This window comes from Sphaeramia orbicularis, chromosome 14, assembly GCF_902148855.1.
Source record: "Sphaeramia orbicularis chromosome 14, fSphaOr1.1, whole genome shotgun sequence".
NCBI lineage: Eukaryota > Metazoa > Chordata > Actinopteri > Kurtiformes > Apogonidae > Sphaeramia > Sphaeramia orbicularis.
In genome coordinates, this window is record NC_043970.1 from 50,144,376 (window position 1) to 50,163,785 (window position 19,410).

The window sequence follows — 19,410 nt, forward strand, 5'->3', positions numbered from 1 at the left end:
TCTGATCAGAACGGAACACTTCACACAGACACCACATTTACATCACGATTACTCTTAATTTGTCATATGGTCTGATTTTCAGACGGATTGGGCAGATCATGTAATTCACCTTCTGGTTTCCCATCTGTAGAGGCCCACCCTAACCACTGAAAATGTGTTATCTGCACAGTGCTGTAGTAATGTCAACATTTTTTTCATAGTTTAAATTGTTTTTGTTTTTTGTTTTTTTTTACAAATTTTTGTATTTCATAAGCGTCAGCCATAAACAAAAATACCAAATATTCCATAATTGTCATATTTTAAGCCTTTAAATGTCACGTTTGTAATGTAAACAAACCATATTTTTTTGATGTAGAAAACACAATTTTTTTTTTTTTTCCCCCCATATACTACACATAACATGCCCACACTTGAAAACCCTCGGTCTTCAGTCCACACCAAAGTTTTTGCACATATGGACGGACGGACAGAAAACTGATGACAATACTTTGCGGCGAGGGCTGAGGTTAAAAATTGGATTACATATTTTTGCACTCTGGCATATGTCAATGATTAACAGCAACAATGGTTAATACGCTTTATTATTTTTTGTGCTAGGTCAAATGTTAAATGCTACAATATGTCAGTGTGCATTTTTTATTCACTTCGGAGAAGGGTGTTAGTGTAGTAATTTTCCATTGTTTACAATGTGCTGATTTCAGTGGCTGGGTCAGAATTAAAAAAAAAAAAAAAATCATGCAAAAATGAACAACTTTTGAATTCTGACCTAAAACAAATTGTGAAAAAAATTATATGACCTTTTATAACAAGTACAAAGTGTGCATAATATGCTCACCTGGATACCGGAAGGTTAAATAAATGACTGTACTGAAAAAATAACATTTTAACTAATTTTAAAATTCACTTGAAAAGAGCCTGAGCACCAGTGTTATTACTATGTTTTACATAGTGGTACATTATGAGTTATAAGTGTAGGTTCTCATTCTTCTTGATACTTCTTCTCGGTTCAACTGGACTGGCTTAGCTCTTTTAAAAATGTTTCACCTCTCATCCAAGAGACTTCTTCAGAACTGAAGAGAGACAAAACATTTTCATAAGAGCTAAACCAGTCCAGTTGAACTGTGAAGAATTACCAAGAAGTACATTATGAGTTGTTTATAGCAGTAATGTTGCTAGGCTGGTGAGTTTATTTAAATCCATTAGTGATTCTTAGTGTCTGTGCAGTGTTTCCTACACAACCCTGACTTGGCCCAGACATATTAACAACTGCTAAAGTAAATTTAGAAGGTAATTTCCAGGATTTTTACCTTTCAAAATGAGGTTCCACAGTGCAGCATGGTACAGTCTAATTAAACCTGTCATAATCTCGTAAACTGAAAACACTGTTGTGGGTGGTTGTATGTTTTAGTTAGGAACAAAGACAGTGGTTTGTGAAAAAAGTGGTGATTAGGAAACAAAACTAAATCAACTTTTGAATGATCAATGACTGTCACACATTTTATTTCACACTTTTCTAAATTAAATTGAGAGGATGTGATTAAATGAGAGATCAGAGCATGTGGCATAATGTTTACCAAAGACATACAATTATGTAATATTGCTCAATTTTACTGACAAAGTAACATGGACACAGAGCATACTTGTTACCATGGTAAGTAACTTTAACTCCTGTCAATGGGCTGTCAACGTAGTGTTTTTGTTTCACTACCAGTCAGCAGTGACAGTTATAACCGCAATATAGATTTGTATCTGTACAGTTTATAAGTAACTGGTTATAAAGTTCTTCTCACACTGCAAGACAAAGCATGTGTGGTGTTTGGCAGATCTGCTTTACATATTGTAATTAAAGCAGGAAAGTCAACATAATTTATGTTTCAGTCACTGTAACAAACACAGACTCACAAACACAGCAACCTTTGACTTTATATCTTATTTGCTGATTGACTGTTCTCAAATTTCTCTAGGTTATAAACATCTTTTTTTGTGTTTTTCAAAAGATGAACATGATGGATGTTCAAGTTTGCTACTTAGGGGTGTTTTTGGAAAAGTGGGTCAGCTCACTGTTAAAGGTCCTGCACAGAGAATTTGTTTAAAGTGACACCTTCGGCCAGAATCGGTGGTGTTTTTAAGGGACAAAGATTTCACTTCCCATGAGCACTAGCAACTACTGTTGTAAGGGCATAATTCTGGCCAAGGCATGCATTTGATTTGAAGCTAATGACTGAAGAGCGGATCCTCTTTACAACTCTGCATTTCTTTTTTCAAAACAGCAACTTGCAGGATGCAAAGTGACATTTGAAACGAGACAACGAGCAAAGTTCATGAAGTCCGTTTGTAGCGTAGTTTAGTACCTGGCGTGAAAACGAAAGTTAAAACTAACTTTGGAAAACTGACTCCTGCTTCTATGTCTCTTTTAATCCGGAGTGTTACTCACAGACCAATGCTCTAAGACATGTCCCAATAATATACATTTGCATTAGCTTTTCCACAAAATATTCAAGCACTTTCATAAATGACTTCAGTCATTCAACATCTTCATCATTCTGCATTAACAGTTCAGCGCTAGCTGCTTCAGCCTTCTGCATTCACAATATTCTACTTTTAGAATTGTCTTGGCCCTGAAGGACAGTTTAAGTATCCAGGCCCTGGCATGAACATTAAACTCCATACAGAACCATTTCAGTCTGACCTTACAAAGCCCTTAGTTTGGGACTGAAACAATGCTCCAAATAAAACAGATTACCGATGTCACAGAGCTAGCTGTGCAGCAAACGCAGAAGTCTTTAATAAGTGTTTGACTGAGCGACCAACAGCCACTATAGTCAAATACAATGTTTCAGTGCATATGTATAAAGAACGGAAGCATTCTATACCTGTGTAGAAGGAAGAGGGACAACTCTAGGTCTGTTTTCAATCCTTTTAACTCCCTTAGTTCTCTCCATCGGTTCAAACCAATGCAGAGGTTTACCAGTGTTTTAGTCTGTGCTCTACCACTCTACCGTTTAACTTTCTTTTTCTTTATGCCAGTGCAGCTCCAGTTCCAGTGTTCACCATTACAACAAAATAAATCCAAGAAATCCCTTTCTTTAGGAAAAGGACAGCTCTTACTCCTCACTCGTTCAGCTTATGTGTCACTACTAAACTCTGCCGGTCGGTGTGGTGTTGTCATAGTGAAGCAGGTGTGCCGTACATCAGTCCAGTCTTGTTCAACCCGACCAGGGAAGCTGGAAAGAGCATTTGGAAATAACCTATTTGTACTGATAATCTCATTTTAAATTGTGGACTACGATCAGACATATATCTAAAAATATGACTTTTTTCAAGATCACGCAGAAAGTCTGTACAGCACCTTTAACATTAGCAAGTAAACAACAACAGACAGTGACACTGTACGTCCAAACTTTAACTTTAATATTAATTTCATCAGACTGACTTGGGTTGATTTTTCAGAAGCAGTTGTGATTCTCGTGGTTTCAGAGGCTGGTGGTGTGTTTTATTGTGAATCACTCCTCAGTAAAGAGGGAGGTGAATCCCGTGGAGCCCTACTCCATGGACGATGACAGGTGTGGAGTTCCAGTGAGGTGGTTAGGGGTTTCCTGTCACACTGTAACGTAGGTGTCCCATGATGAGTTCACCAATGATATATACATCTTTCCCAGTCAAATATGACACCAGAGCAAAACATGCCAAGACAGTTAACTGTGTGAAGACAGCCGTTACTGATGATGAACAGAGCATTTCATCTATCATATATAACTACACTATATGGGCAAATGTTTTGGGGCACATTAAATTCAGGTGTTTCTTTTCTAACAGGGGTCTGGGATGCAAAACAATCATGACAAATGTCATAATATAGTTTTATATTATGATGAATATCATTACATTAGTTAGTTTTGTTTAAATTAAAATCTTTGCTCCCAAAATGCCTCAGAGATGGTTTTCACTTAATTCCTCTCAACATTGATTTTGTTTTTTTTTTTATCCATGACTATGACTTTAAATGTTCTACCTCTAAACTTCTAAAATACTAAATAATAAACAAGTATAATAAGTAGCCTAAATAATAAATTTCTACCACAACTAACCATCTACTTTCTTCTAATCTCACTTAGGAAGAAAAATCTCCCATTAAACTTTAAGAAAATATTGATGTTTATCAACTATATAGACAAAAATATTGGGATACGTCATGTCTACAGCTGCAAGATGTCTTGTTCATGATGATTTGAGATACAAACATCAATATTTCGTTCAAGTTAAAAAGCAAAATCAATGTTAAGAGAAATTAAGCAAAAACCATATCTGAGGTATTTTGGAAATAAAGAAAACTTAAACCAAACTAGCCAACGCAATGTAAAAATATTTATCACAATTTAAAACTATATTATTGTCATATTTGTCATTATTATTTCGTATCCCAGACCTAGAAAAGAAACACCTGAATTCAATGTGTCCTAATACTTTTATCCATATAGTGTATTTTAACTTTTAAATGCTCAATAACATCGACGGTGTAAATGTAGTTAAAATTATCACGGAAATGCATGCCAAAAGAAAAGTAGAATTATTAGACTGAGCTGTGATACTTTTACTAAATGGCAATGAATTAATACTCAGATTTAAGCCTGCAATATAGGAGAAAAACCTGCAATCTACAAGCATTCACGATTGGAACGATTTATAACAAATGCAGCTGTCACCTAGAAATCTGAACTGGAACTTCACTTGTTCAGTTTATGTGAATGTATGGCAGATGTGTCCACACCTTTATCTCACTGGTGAAATGCTGAGAATGCATGATGTACAAAGAAAACACAATCACCATCATCATCAAAGGAATAAAGACAATAATGTTACTCGTTAATTACACTTCTGACAGTCTTGTGTAATCTACTATGTTGAAAAACTCCTCTAATACAGTAGCAAACTTCAAAGCCTAAAGAGCAAATCTGCTCAAACACCAACATCTAATGATATCAGTTGTGGGCTGCTTAATGTAACTGTTTTGAATGTATAAAAAAATGAATAAGCTGAAAAATAAAAATAAAACATTTGAACCATAATCCTTTATTATCATGTAAAAACACTAATACTGAAGAAGTGCTATTCAGAATGAAACCTAGGAATTGGTATTGACATAATGTGAACATTATGTGGCTGCATATTCTGTTTGCATAAGATAAATTAACAAAATTATTACCTCCGCCAAGGAGGTTATGTTTTTGCCAGGGTTTGTTTGTTTGTTTGTTTGTTTGTTTGTCTGTTTGTTTGTTTGTTTGTCTGTCCGTTAGTGTGCAACATAAGTCACAAAGTTATGGACAGATTTGGATGATATTTTCAGGGTTTGTTGGAAATGGGATAAGGAAGAAATGATTAAATTTTGGTGGTGATCGGGGGTGGAAGGGCCCACGGGGGGGGGCCACTGATCAGCCTTGGCGGAGGTCTGCACTCTCCGAGTGCTTCTAGTTATTAATGTTTCCTAAGGGAAAAGTTAGATTTTTTCTAGAAAAATGTACAATTTTGTGGCCCTACCCATGTACTTAAGACTTCCACAAACTTAAGGGATGATACTGTCACCAAGTCTGCAGCTAAGCCCTTTGAAACCAGCGGATGTGTCTATTTCTGATAGTTTAAAGATAATTTCAGAGATTTTAATTCTTTGTGTCATCGTTAGCACAGTTGGTTGGAAAGTGTCTGATGTTTTATTCTTTAAACAATGATATAGTCAAACATAATACTTTTCATTGTAAACAATGAGGAGAAACAGAATGAGGATCTAAGGACCTTGACAGCTTTCCACCATTATGGTGGAACTGGCTTTTGTGCCTGGGTGGTTGGCATGAGCATCTACATTTGCCAGAAAATTAAAAATTGCAAATATTTGGAGGCCCATGTCCAATTTATAACTAGGATTGTAAAAGACCTGAAGAAAACACAATCATCCAAACAGAGGAAAGATAGAAAACTAAATGCTAACATGATGCCAAAACTAGCAAAAACGAATAATGTTACCCCTCTTTGTGGCTGGAATTTTGTGTTGTGCAACAGTAAACAGCCCTCAAATTATAAGCACTCGTTACCAACACTATACAGATCCCATATTGCTTTCACTGTATAATATACAAAATGACCACATAAGCCAACAACCTTTGAAAACAAAACAATGACAATCTATAGCAGGACAACATCCTGTCATTAAGTGGACTGTTGATGTGTTTGTGGTACTAAATTATTCTCAGAAACAGCAAATAGATGCCAAAAGTGAAAACAGAAGCGACACAGGAAACAGTCATTTACTGAGCTATGGTCAGGCAGAACTCATTAGCAGCATATTGTACAAGAAAATACAAAGGATCAGTTCAATTATTTCCAAAACCAGCAGGATTATGGAACCTAAGTAAAAAACCTCTAGTTGTACAGACAGCCTGCACACCTGTCAGGTAACAGAAAAAGAAACTATGGCTTGAGCAGATGGTGAGGAACAAAAAGGAAGAAAAGGGTTTTTCAAGATTATTTTCAGTGTCTAATACGTGTTACCTTCAGGATTAAACTAGGAAAAAAAGAGACAAAACAAAGAGCAGCAGCTAAACCTCATTAAACACTGAAGGCGTCCCCCAGAGGATTAAAAACACCAGTAAAGCCTCCACAATGTGTCAACACAGCACCTCCAAGCAGAAACAACCCGGACTGGAGGCTGCTCCTGTGTTTACCCGTTCTCTGGGACTGTGCACGGTTCACCTGCATCATTACAGCAGCTTTACCGAATGGAGAACCCGTCAAAATACATTTACAGCCAATTAGCACATGCATACGGAACCCACATCCGCAAATTAGCCGTTTAGCACCGACGTCGAACGGCGAACTGCCCCTGACAAACCACCGATTACAGGATTTCGGTTCAGATGAGCAGAATCAAACCCAGCTGTGTGTCTGTCATGAAGCAGCTGCATCTGGGTGTCAACTCGGCACCGACATGATCCTCAAACCCCACGTTAATTCAATAACACCTCGAGTTTTCCGTGGGCTTTCCACTGGTCAATACCGCCCACTACGGTCCTATTTTGTTATTAAAGCACCGTGGGAATTCCGTCCACAGCCCTAAGACGTATTTCTCGTTAAATTCGCGCAGCTGCAAAGACGCTGACTATATTGGGTTTAATGGCTACTGTTGGTGTTTGCAGGATGTGTTTAGATGGATGTTAGCGGGTAACAGACCCAAATCTGACATTTCTAAGCGGACACTGGAGCTCCATCCTGTCCGCGGTTAGCTAACCCCACCCTGCTGCGCTAACTTCGCCTCCTACCAACGAGGTCACCGCGTTTGAGACACAAACACGAACCAGGTGACTGCCCCGAGATTTCTGTGTGCGGCTGTTCTAGTTAAGCGGGTATATCTGCCCTGCACCACCGGAGAAAACCTCCCCCGCCCGGGCCAGCGTCAGCTCGGCTAACGCTAGCAGAGAAGTGCGTGAGAACGGAAGCTAACTAGCTGTTAGCCTGCGTTAGCCTAGCCGTCCTACCTGGTGCCCGCCTTGTCCCCCATCTCCTCGGCAGGCGGACGGCAGGAAGATCCGACAAAATGAGCCTGGAATCGGTGGAGTCTTGACTTTAGAAAGCGTCTCTGTCCTGAGCAGCTCCGTTCACCCGTCCATCCACATCGGCGCACCGTTAACTAGTTAGTATGCTAATTTAATTTAGCGCCGCCTCGGCTCCTCCAGCTTCCGCAAAGGCTGCTGCTCTCTCTCTCTCTCTCTCTCTCTCTCTCTCTCTCTCTCTCTCTCTCTCTCTCTCTCTCTCTCTCTCTCTCTCTCTTTGTGTGTCCGTGTGTGTGTGTTTTGCAGATCACGTTGCGCAACGCAGTAACATGACAACACGAAGCATTACATGTTAAAAAGACAGAAGCTGTGAGTCACTGATGGACATGTTCAGGTACAGAACATGCAGAACACCTGAGAGCTCAGAATAAACACCAACACATGATAAAAGATAACAGAAATATTCAAGATGTCAGGTTATGAAGAGTAATATCAGTGATTTCATATGTATAACATGTTTAGGTCATACATATAGGATGGGATTATATGGAAAATACATATTAACTCTTAAATAAACATAAATGTTTTTGTCACAATTTCCAAATTATTTTTTGTCTTTCCCCAAGTGACTTATTACCATTTATTAGAATATTGTCCTCATGTTTCAGCAAAAATCAGGTGTTTACTTATAGGCTAAAATTGTCTTAAAGGTCTTATTTCTGTCTTTGTGCATAAGAAATCAATATAAGTGAATCCCCAAAGGAACTTTGTGTTGGTAAATGCAAGTTCTGCAAATTTACAGGATTTCAGTTCTGTTGCAACATGTTGATGGTCAAATGAACTCTGTTTTCAGGTCAAAAATGTCCAATTTCATCACAATTAATGTTATATTTTCATGTCATAAATGGCCAAGTTATATTTTAATTGAATTTACCTGAAAAACAAATATTGTATTCTTTTAGATTCCCCAATTTTTCTTACAAGATTATATCCTACATGTCACGTTTTATTTTTACAGGTTGCAATATGGAGTATCGCGCTGATCCATCCTGCTTATTTTACGCCAATACATCCCAGATAGCAAATATTTTGGCAGTATTATGGCATACATTTGGCATTTTTGGCTTTCTTTTGGCATTATGAAACCCTTTAGGCTTAACTATGGTATGATTAAGGTTATCCATGATAGATATGGAGGCACCAGCAGTATATGGCTGAGTTCTGGCATATGTGTGGTTCACCAAAAGACTGGGCAAAGAGCAGGATCAAGTACAGGGATGGTATGGCGAGTTTTTGGCAAGCCAGAAGATTGACTAAAGAGCAGCAACATCTTATTCCATATATGGATGTGTTTTGGTTGTGTTTTGGCATATTTCTGTAAAGCCAAAACACTGCGCAAAGAGCGGGAATTTCTACCCAGAAGAAAACCCCACTTCATTTTAAAAACATGATCAACACAAATTTTGGGTGAATTTTGGCCTCCTTTTGGCCTCTCTTTGGGACAGTTTTGGCTACTTTTTGCTGGATTATGGGGATTTGGGGCTTTTCTGAGACATTTATGGCTATATTTTGGAAGTCCACAATTAGTTTTGGGTGAATTTTGGCTTCCTTCTGGTTTGATTTTGGCTGGCCTATTTTGGGGCATACATCCACCCAGAACTTTGCCAAAATGGCAAGCCAGTTTTGGGCCAGATTTAAGCCATAATGATTTTGCTATCTGGGATACATTAAGAATGTCACATGTCACTTTTTAAATCAATAGTTTTCTAATAATAAGCATTTTTATAAAGAAATAACAATTCTATATTGTTATTTACTCTTTAGTATGATGATAAACTATACAATAAATAATTATGATCCTAGTTTTTGCACAGGGATCATTGGTGGAAACGGTGACATGGCTGCCGAGCATCAGTATGATGAGATCCGTAACAACCATGTCACATCCATCCACTGCCACATTTTGGGTTTTTGTTAAGCTGTTATTGTTTTAGATCCACAATACTAACATTTATGAATAAGAGGATAATTAGCAATAGAAAGTCTATAAGTTTATTACTAATAAAGTACTGGTACTGACCAGAGCATCATGGGTAATGTCACGTCCGTCCACCAGCAAAGTTTTCACATACACGTGCTATTCAAAATCCAATATTTCTGAAAATAGAGCTTCCACTGTCAAATAATATCTGTGCACAAATGTATTAGCATTATTTCAACACAGTTCTATGCATTTCTTACAACTTTTTTTTTTTTTTTTTGACAAAAATGGCCACTCATTTGACCCCCTAAGTAAATTTTAGCCAAACTGTTTTTGTCACAATTTCCAAATTACTTTTTATCTTTCCCCAAGTGATTTATTACCATTTATTATAATATTATCCTCATTTTTCAGCAAAAATCAGGCATTTACTTATATTTAATCAACTGATTATGTCAGATGTTCATGAAAGCTCTGAGTAAATTCAAAGGTTATTAGATCAAATCTGAAAGAAATTAGGAAAAAGTGATATTTTCAACAAAACATATCATTAACTGTCCATGAAAACGAGTGTCTCCATCCTCTGTCATTTATCAAACTATGTGGATTTTACTGGTGAATCAATGTTGCAGAAGATGACAGTGTTTCCATGTCCACTACGGAGCCTCTGAACGTCCAAATGGGTCGTATCTGATGACCATGAAAAGCATAGAAACTGCATTTTACCTGAATAATATACATGTATTGATAGGATTAGTACAGTTCCTTCATTAACCGTTTTCAACTAGTAGATACCTTTGGGCTGCAGATGTTTGGGTCTTTATGGGTTAAAAAATAAATCAGTACTATGAAAATGCACTGTAACTTTTATTTCGCTATAGATAGTATAAACACAATATGTTTCATGTTTTGTCTGATTGTTTAATTTCATTTGTAAATATACTACTTTGCAAGACATTTATGCTTGCAACACATTTTGAACAAGCTGAAAGTGGCACCACCTAAGCCAAATGAATGTATAATAGTGTGGAGAGCATTAAAAAAAAAGATATTTCCTAGATCTGCTGGTTGTAGTTGGTGATTTTTTTTTAATTAAATTGTTTTTGTTATTCATTATCTGCTGTAGCTTTTCCAAATTATTACACACAGGTATGTCAATAATAGTCCAAAATGATTAGAAATTATACATTTCTCCCCACCCATGCATCTAAGTCTTCCATAAACCTGATGAAAGTGTAATTACTGTAATTTTATTAAAACGAATGCACAGTATTTAGTCTAATAACATCAAATCCCATGACCACATGACCCATCCATCACAACCACAGCCCCTAAACCCCTAAGACAGCGAGAGCAAACACAGGAAATGTTTAAGGACAATGCTTCTGAAAGAAAGATAGGAAGGGATTTGGATATTTCACCCTCTATGGTGCAGAACAGAATTAAAAGACTCAAGGAATCCAGATGTATTTCAGTGTGTAAAGAGCAAGGATGCAAGGATGCAAGTCTAAGCTGAACAACGTGATGGCCGATCCCTCACACAACACCACGTTAAAAGCTGTCATTCATCTGTAACCGACTGAACCACGTGGGTCTGGATTACTGTGGCAAACCTTTATTAAAGCTCTACAATATGGAGTTACATCCACTAATGCCTGTACTGGGCCAAAAAGAAGCTGTATTTTAACTGCATTCAGAGGTGTCACTTTCATCTGTAGGCTCATATGTGTCTGGAATGGACCGATCACTGAGTAGAAACATGGACTGTTCTCCAACCAATCAGCATTCAGATCTTATTAGGGACCAGTCCAGTCCAAACACCATTATCAGAAACAAGTCCAGAAGCCAGAATCTGTCATGGTCTGGGGTCATGTCAGTGTAAAGGGCACAAGTCATCTGCACATATTAATTGTTTTATTTATTATTTACTTAACTTCATTTAACCCATAAAGACCCAAACAGCCACTAGTGATCAAAATCATCTACTGATCTAAACTGTTTAGTACCTGTTGATCCACTAATTCTATCAATCCATGTAAATAATTGGTGTAAAATGCAGTTTTTCATCTTTTCATGGTCATCAGATATGACCCATTTGGACGTTCAGAGGTTCTGTAGTGAACGTGGAAACACCGTCATCTTCTACAACATGGATTCACCAGTAAAACCCATGGAGTTGGATCAATGATAGTGGATGGAGATGCTTATTTCATGTTCAGTAAATTACATATTTTGCAGCAAAATTGATATTTTTGTTGAGTTTTCCCTGTTTTGGATATAATAACTCTCAACTTTAATCTGAGCGTTTATCAACATCTACATGATCAGTGAATTAAATACAGGGAAATACCAGATTTTCACTTAAAAATGCAAAATACACTACAAAAATCAAAATCTTACCAAGTGTATTTTTCTCATTTCTAGTCAAAATATCTTATCACACTTAACCTCCTAAGACCCAGGACATGTCAGCAAAGTAAAAGCTTTTTTTGTTTTTTATTAAATAAGTGCCTATATTGGAAACATCATGATGCAACAGTTTTTTCAGATGCAGTTTTTAAAATTTTTATGGAATGTCCTTTGTGGTGGACAGTTTTCTTTTCTTTTTCTTTTCTTTTTTTTTTGTATAAAGTTGTGAAACTCTTGTCCACAAATGTGAACAGTGGGTATTGGGAGGTTAAAATAGGACATAATCACCTAAAGAGTAACTTGTAAGTGAGATATAAAAACTTATTTTTAAACAATAGATCTTGAAAATCTTATTTCAAGAAATCTTACCAAGGTAATTTTTTTCACTTGTTCCACTGGCATTTTTTTTTTTGCTTAATTCAAGATTTTTTTTTGGCTTAATTCAAGCAAAAAAATCTGCCAGTGGAACGAGTGAAAATTATCTTGGTAAGATTTCTTGAAATAAGATTTTCAAGATCTATTGTCTATCGTCTTACAGAGGATAATATTGGGAGTAAATGGTGATATATCACTTAAGAAAGGTTAAAAATAGAGAAAAAATTAATTTGGCAACAGCCACAAAAGTAGCACTGGGTCTCTGTGGTCTTTAAGATACACAAATGAACAATCAAACAGAATAACAGCTATTCAACCACAATGGTCTGAAAAAAACCTAATGACATTCCTCCCTCAGTGCATTCTTTGTGATGCTCTTAAACTCATTAATGGATGTGAATGTTTTTAATCTAAGGACTTTTTTGAGATTGCATGGTAGGGAAATGCTGTTTTTGATGTGTGGTCAATTATCCTGAAAAGTATGTTGACATTTTGAGGTAACATGTTGCCTTCAAAACGACAATTTTCCCATGAGTATTTCAACAAAACAACATAAAACCACATTCTGCTCACATTATAAAGGCCTGTCTGAGGAAGAGGAGGGTGAGTGTGTTGGAGTTACCTGATGCAGTCCTGAATTCTTCTTAACCCATAAAGACCCAGTGCTATTTATGTGGTAGTTCCAAAATATTTGTTTCTCTATATTTAACTTTTCTCAAGTGATTCATCACCATTTATTTTAATATTATCCTCTGTATTTTGCATGTTTTCAGTGAAAATCTGATATTTTCCTATATTTAATTCACTGATCATGTAGATGTTGATAAAAACTCAGATTACAGTTGAGGGTTATTATATCAGAAACAAAGAAAACTGAAGAAAAAGTAACTTTTTCCAGTAAAATATATCATTAACTGAACATAAACCAAGTGTTTCCATTCACTGTCATTGATCCAACTCCATGGGTTTTACTGGTGAATCAATGTTGTAGAAGATGACGTGTTTCCATGGTAACTATGAAGCCTCTAAACGTCCAGATGGGTCATATCTGATGCCCATGAAAAGATGACAAACTGTATTTTACACCAATTATTTACATGGATTGATAGAATTAGTGGATCAACAGGTATTAAACAGTTTAGATCAGTAGATTGTTTTGGTTGCCAGTAGATGTTTGGGTCTTTATGGGTTCATAGAGAATGTGTGGAGCATCATGAACACAAAAAACTATGATGAAGACCCTATACCACTGCACACCTAAATGATTGCAGAAAAACTTATTTTCAGCCTCTAAACATTTTTTAACTTGAGAAGAAAATACAATGTTTTTAGCAATGTGTTGCAAGTATTACAACTGAAATAAGTGGGGGAAAAAAAGCAGTTAATTTTGTGCAATGAAAAGTCTTTTCTGATGTATTGCTTTCATACAGACGATGGGTGACAGTGTTTTCTATAGACAGGGTCACAAATATAAAAATATATACATAAGAAAAGCAAAATTCAAGCAAGTAAAAGTCTGTAGATAAGACATTACAACTAAATGACCCAGACAGGTAGAGCAAGTGAAAAATGTTAAGATAAACATAAATTCCAGTGGATGCATAACAGACCTGTATTATGTCAACAAAAGTAGTCAGGCAAAACGTCAAGTCTATAAAATGTGTCTTAAGACAGGATTTCGAAACAGAAACAAGAGTAAGTGGGTGGAATATTAGCTGTGAGACTGTTCTAAAACTGCCAATACAGCAAATATGCCTACACGTTTTTGTTTCTACACTTTTGTTAGATATTATTACATGCTAAAGTGCAAAATAAATCAGTGTTCATTTGTTCCAGGCTCCATCAGCTGAACTTTGCGAAGCTGCAATGTGTGATTCATGCACAGACACGTACACACTTCGCTTTTCTGTGTTTAATTGTTGACTGATTGCTGTGAGGGGTTATTTTTTGGCATACAATGGACTATAGCAAATTGTCTGAGATGAAATTCCTCACAGGGACAATAAAGTTTACTTTTTACTTAGAAGAGTGCTTCTTTGTCATTGTTTCGTCTCTGTAGGTGCATAAAAAACTTTAATGCATATATAATTAGAAAAAGTAATACATTCAACCACAATTTACAGTACTGTATTCAGTTATTGCAGCTACAACAGAGAAGTTACTGATTAATAAATACAAGTTTTATTCAGATAAGTGCTTCACAAGGAAAGATAAGGAAATAAAATAATAAGTTAAAACTATGACTTATAAAATGTTTAAAAAATCACAGTAAATAAAGCAAGAGGTTAATTAAAATAAGCACATTTAACTCCAGAGTCCAAAGCAGCCACAGCATTCTTGTTTCTTCTCAGAATATGTGAATAATAACATGCTGAGTGGTAATAAATTTATGTGATTCCAAATAATAATATGCATGCATCATCTATTTGTCCAAAGGTCATTTTTCTTCAAGAGACAGTGGGAGGACTGGACTGAAAATAAAATAAAATACAATAAAACAAAATAAAATGTATGTATATTCCGTAGGATTTTTTATGTTTAATCATTAAAAAGTGCTGCAGTAGCTTGAAAATGACCATACAGATACTTAAGTGCTGTTGTACACAAATACTGTGGCATTAAAAACAAATCTGTCTATGTAGAAATTAATGGGACATTGTTATGATTTTACAATCTAATTATTAAAAATGTCATAGTGAAAGAACAAGAAAAAGAATAAACAGATACATATTTAAACACTGTAAGCATAAGAAAATCAGTAAACCCTTTTAGTCATTCGCACATAGATTTCTGGATTTACCGACCTGCGCTTGAATGCACCGTACAAGCAGCGGACTGAACCAGAGAGCAGCTAACCCAGGAATGATGTTAAAATATGTAATCACACAAACACAATAACAAAATGCAGTTGTTTGGCAGGAAATATTGTGACTGTATCATAGCGTTCTTTTGCGCTGTATACACTCATATTAAACTGTACTCGCATACATGTGGTCAGTAATAGATTCCAGTTCCATTTCAACTGACAGGAAAAAGCTGCATATCCGACATACCAGCACACATTTTTTTTCCTCCTCACATTTTATGATTTTATTCATATTGCCCTGACTGGAGCTGTAGTCAACCAGATGTGGTCCACAGATAACATGTTGTGTTGAGTTGTACTATGTTATGTTATGTTATGTTATGTTATGTTATGTTATGTTATGTTGTTAGGTTATGCTATGTTATAATGTTATTTTATGCTATATTATGCTATGCTATACTATGTAATGCTGTTATGTAATGCTATGTTATGATGTTATTTTATGCTATGTTATGCTATGCTATGTTATCTTATGTTACACTGTTATGTTATGCTATGCTATGTTATCTTATGCTATGTTATGCTGTTATGTTATGCTATGCTATACTATGTTATAATGTCATTTTATGCTATATTATGCTATGCTATACTATGTAATGCTGTTATGTTATGCTATGTTATGATGTTATTTTATGCTATGTTATGCTATGCTATGTTATCTTAAGTTACGCTGTTATGCTATGCTATGCTATGTTATATTATGCTATGTTATGCTGTTATGTTGTGCTATGCCATGTTATATCATGCTATGTTATGCTGTTATGTTATGCTATGCTATGTTATGCTGTGCCGTTATGTTATGCTATGCTGTTATGTTATGCTATGTTATGCTGTTATGTTATGCTATGTTATATCATGCTATGTTACGCTGTTATGTTATGCTATTGTATATTATGCTATGTTATGCTGTTAAATTATGCTATGTTATATCATGCTATGTTACGTTGTTATGTTATGCTATGCTATGTTATGCTATGCCGTTATGTTATGCTATGCTGTTATGTTATGCTATGTTATGCTATTATGTTTTGCTATGCTATGTTATGCTGTGCTATGCTGTCATGTTATGCCATGTTATATCATGCTATGTTACACTGTTATGTCATGCTGTCATGTTATGCTATGTTATATCATGCTATGTTATGCTGTTATGTTATGCTATGCTATGTTATATTATGCTATGTCATGCTGTTATGTTATGCTGTGCTATGTTATGCTATGCCGTTATGCTATGCTGTTATGTTATGCTGTTATGTTATGCTATGTTATGCTATGCTATGCTATACTATGCTATGTTATGTAGTTATGTTATGCTATGCTATGTTATGCTGTTACGTTATGCTATGTTATGCTGTGCTGTGCTATACTATGCTATGTTATGTAGTGATGTTATGCTATGCCATGCTATGTTATACTATGTAATTTATTATATATATAATAGGACAACAACATACTTTAACCCTTTAAGACCCAAAACTGTTTTTATAGTGATTTCCAAATATTTTTTTCTCTACATTTAACTTTTCTGCAGTGATTCATCACCACTCATTTTTAGTGAAAATCATGTATTTTCCTATATTTAATTTACTGATCATGTAAATGTGCACAAAAGTTAGTATGAATTAAAATGTTATTATAAAAAAAAAACTGTGAAAACTGAACAAAAATTCACATTCCAACAAAACATATCATTAACTGAATGTAAAATGAAGCGTCTACAACTACTGCCATTTGTCAAACTACACTGATTTTATGTGGGAAATCAATGTTGTAGAAGATGACAGTGTTTCTGTGTTTACTACGGAGCCTCTGGACGTCCAAATGATGACCATGAAAAGATGAGATACTGCATTTTATCAGAATTATGTCAATATAAAGGGAATTAGTGTTTCAAAGGTTATTAAACATTTTATATTAGTAAACGCTTAGAGTCACTGGTAACTGTTTAGGTCTTTGAGGGTTAACATGGGATGTCACCTGTGATGTGTAGTGAAGTGTAAAGGTTTTCATAGTCAAAGTAGTGAAATGTCCAATTATGTGATGAAAAAAATATGTAGGAAATATACTAAACAAACTCCACAACATTCTTGCAGTAGGATTGGTCTCATAAAATGTACCCACACCTAAAAAAAAACTCTAACTATGAAAAAATGTTGAATGTAGCAAGTTCTACAATTATGAATCATCTGAAACTCTGAAACTCTACAGTTAAAAGTCTGTGTAGTTGAGCTGCTATGTCGACCAAACACAAGGACACTGCAAAAGTCAAGACTATTATATAATCTCATTAAAATATATTGTATTATTCATGTGTAAGGTGTATATTATTACATTAGCTGCATGTATTTATTAATTTTTCATAAATCTTCACCTGTATATTTAGATCTAACTCATACCATATGTGTGATAATTACACTGCTGCGCTTCTTAACACAGTATTACCATGTTTGCAGCTTTTTAAGTTTCAGCTTTTACTGCGTTCCTTGGTTATTTGACTAAATGCAAATCCGAAAACATTTGCATCCTTCTAGTAAAAACAATTCAAAGGCAGTTTCTGCAGTATGAACTCACTGTGGCCTTTTCTGATACACAGTCTGGGGAGAATATGTATTTTTAGTTCATATTGTGCTGCAGAAACAATGAAATACAGTTCATTCAGACCTGATCTGTCAACCCTCAAAGAGAGAGACTGTGGATTGCAAATAAATATAGCAGCTGTTCTGAAATATTTACTAACTACTGAGCTGGTAATTGTATCCTTATGCTTTTTAGGTCCGGTGTATAATATTTAAGAGGGTTTAATTACAGAAATGGAATATAATAGTTATGATTATGTTTTCATCGCTGTTGTTTTTATTAATATCCTACAGACTGGAAGTATTGCAGCTACACTCTGCAACATGGATCCAATAAATGGGTTTGACTGCACTGTTACTGTTCATTTCAGCAGCTTGTAATCAACTTTTCATGTATGATAGATGGGACAGAAGTTTGTAGGATGTGACTCAACACTTATATGACCTGACCAGTGACTTTTCTTGCTTGGATTTTAGCAGGGACCAGCTCGAGTTGCTCTTTTCACCAGAGAAACATGCTTGTTGTTGCACTTGTTGAGACTTACACCCACTTTTGTTTATATGAAATGAAAGAATTCAGACTTGAGGAGAATGCAGACTGGAGGAGAAGGCTGGAGATTGGTACTGTTTAACATAGTAAATCTATATATTGATCGATATGCGATTTCATGTTGAAGTCTTATTGATTGTTAAAGGAGTGATATTTAGCTTTTTTTAAATGGAATTATGCATTTTAAAACATTTCTCTGTGGTCTACATAAACTGTAAATGCTATGCTTAGGTCTGAGTTCTTCATTAATTCAACTCCACAGGTCCATCTTCAACCCTATTTTTGAGCCATGCAGTGTTTCTCAACCTTTTTTGGCTCGTGACCCCATTTTAACATCACAAATTTCTAGCGACCCATGACATTCAAAACGGAGACTTTTTTTTTTTATAAAATTAATTTGTTTTTGATCATGTAATAGTTTGCTAAACTATGTTGTAAATAAATGTTAATTTTAGACGACATTTTGTCTATATAATGTATATTATTGGGGACGGAGGCAGTAAATCCAGGTGTAGATTACTGCACAAAGTGAGAATTTGATTTTCCCTGGTCAGGATATGTACAGTCAGTCCAGCTGTGATTTACAAGGCTGACAATTAATACTGAACAAACAAGAACTCAAACTATGAATTATGAAAGAGCTGCAGCATCTGAAACCGACCACAATGAACATTAGACAGATAAACAGAAGCACAGCGCTTCAGTTTCAGCTTCAGGGTTTGTCGTGTCTTTTATGGATTGTGATTGCCTCTGTCAACTCATCATATATTTTCATTAATAAGTTTTTTTTTTTTTTTTTTTTAATCAAGTACTAGAAATTTCAGGTGACCCCATTTGAATTCCAGGCAACCCCACGAGGGGTCCCGACGCCAAGGTTGAAAAACGCTGGTTTACATGAAAATGGAAAAATTCCGACTTGAGGAGAAGGCTGAGGTTAGTACGGTTTAACGTAATAAATCTACATATTGATCAATATGTGATTTCATGTTGAAGTCTTATTGATTGTTAAAGGAGTGATATTTAGCTTTTCTTAAATGGAATTATGCATTTTCAAACATTTCCTTGTGGTCTACATAAACTGTAAATGCTATGCTTAGGTCTGAGTTCTTCATTAA

General features: G+C 35.5%; 1 protein-coding gene across 2 annotated transcripts in view; it reads right to left on the minus strand.

The window, feature by feature from the left end:
* Positions 1–7,757, minus strand: part of LOC115432782 (arrestin red cell) — a 42,826-nt gene extending 35,069 nt beyond the window's left edge. For both annotated transcript variants that reach the window (XM_030153787.1, XM_030153786.1), the window contains exon 1: positions 7,524–7,757. In XM_030153787.1, coding sequence (XP_030009647.1) covers positions 7,524–7,546 — 23 coding nt within the window. In that variant the 5' untranslated portion in view covers positions 7,547–7,757. The remainder of the gene's footprint in view (positions 1–7,523) is intronic.
* Positions 7,758–19,410: the final 11,653 nt, after the last annotated feature.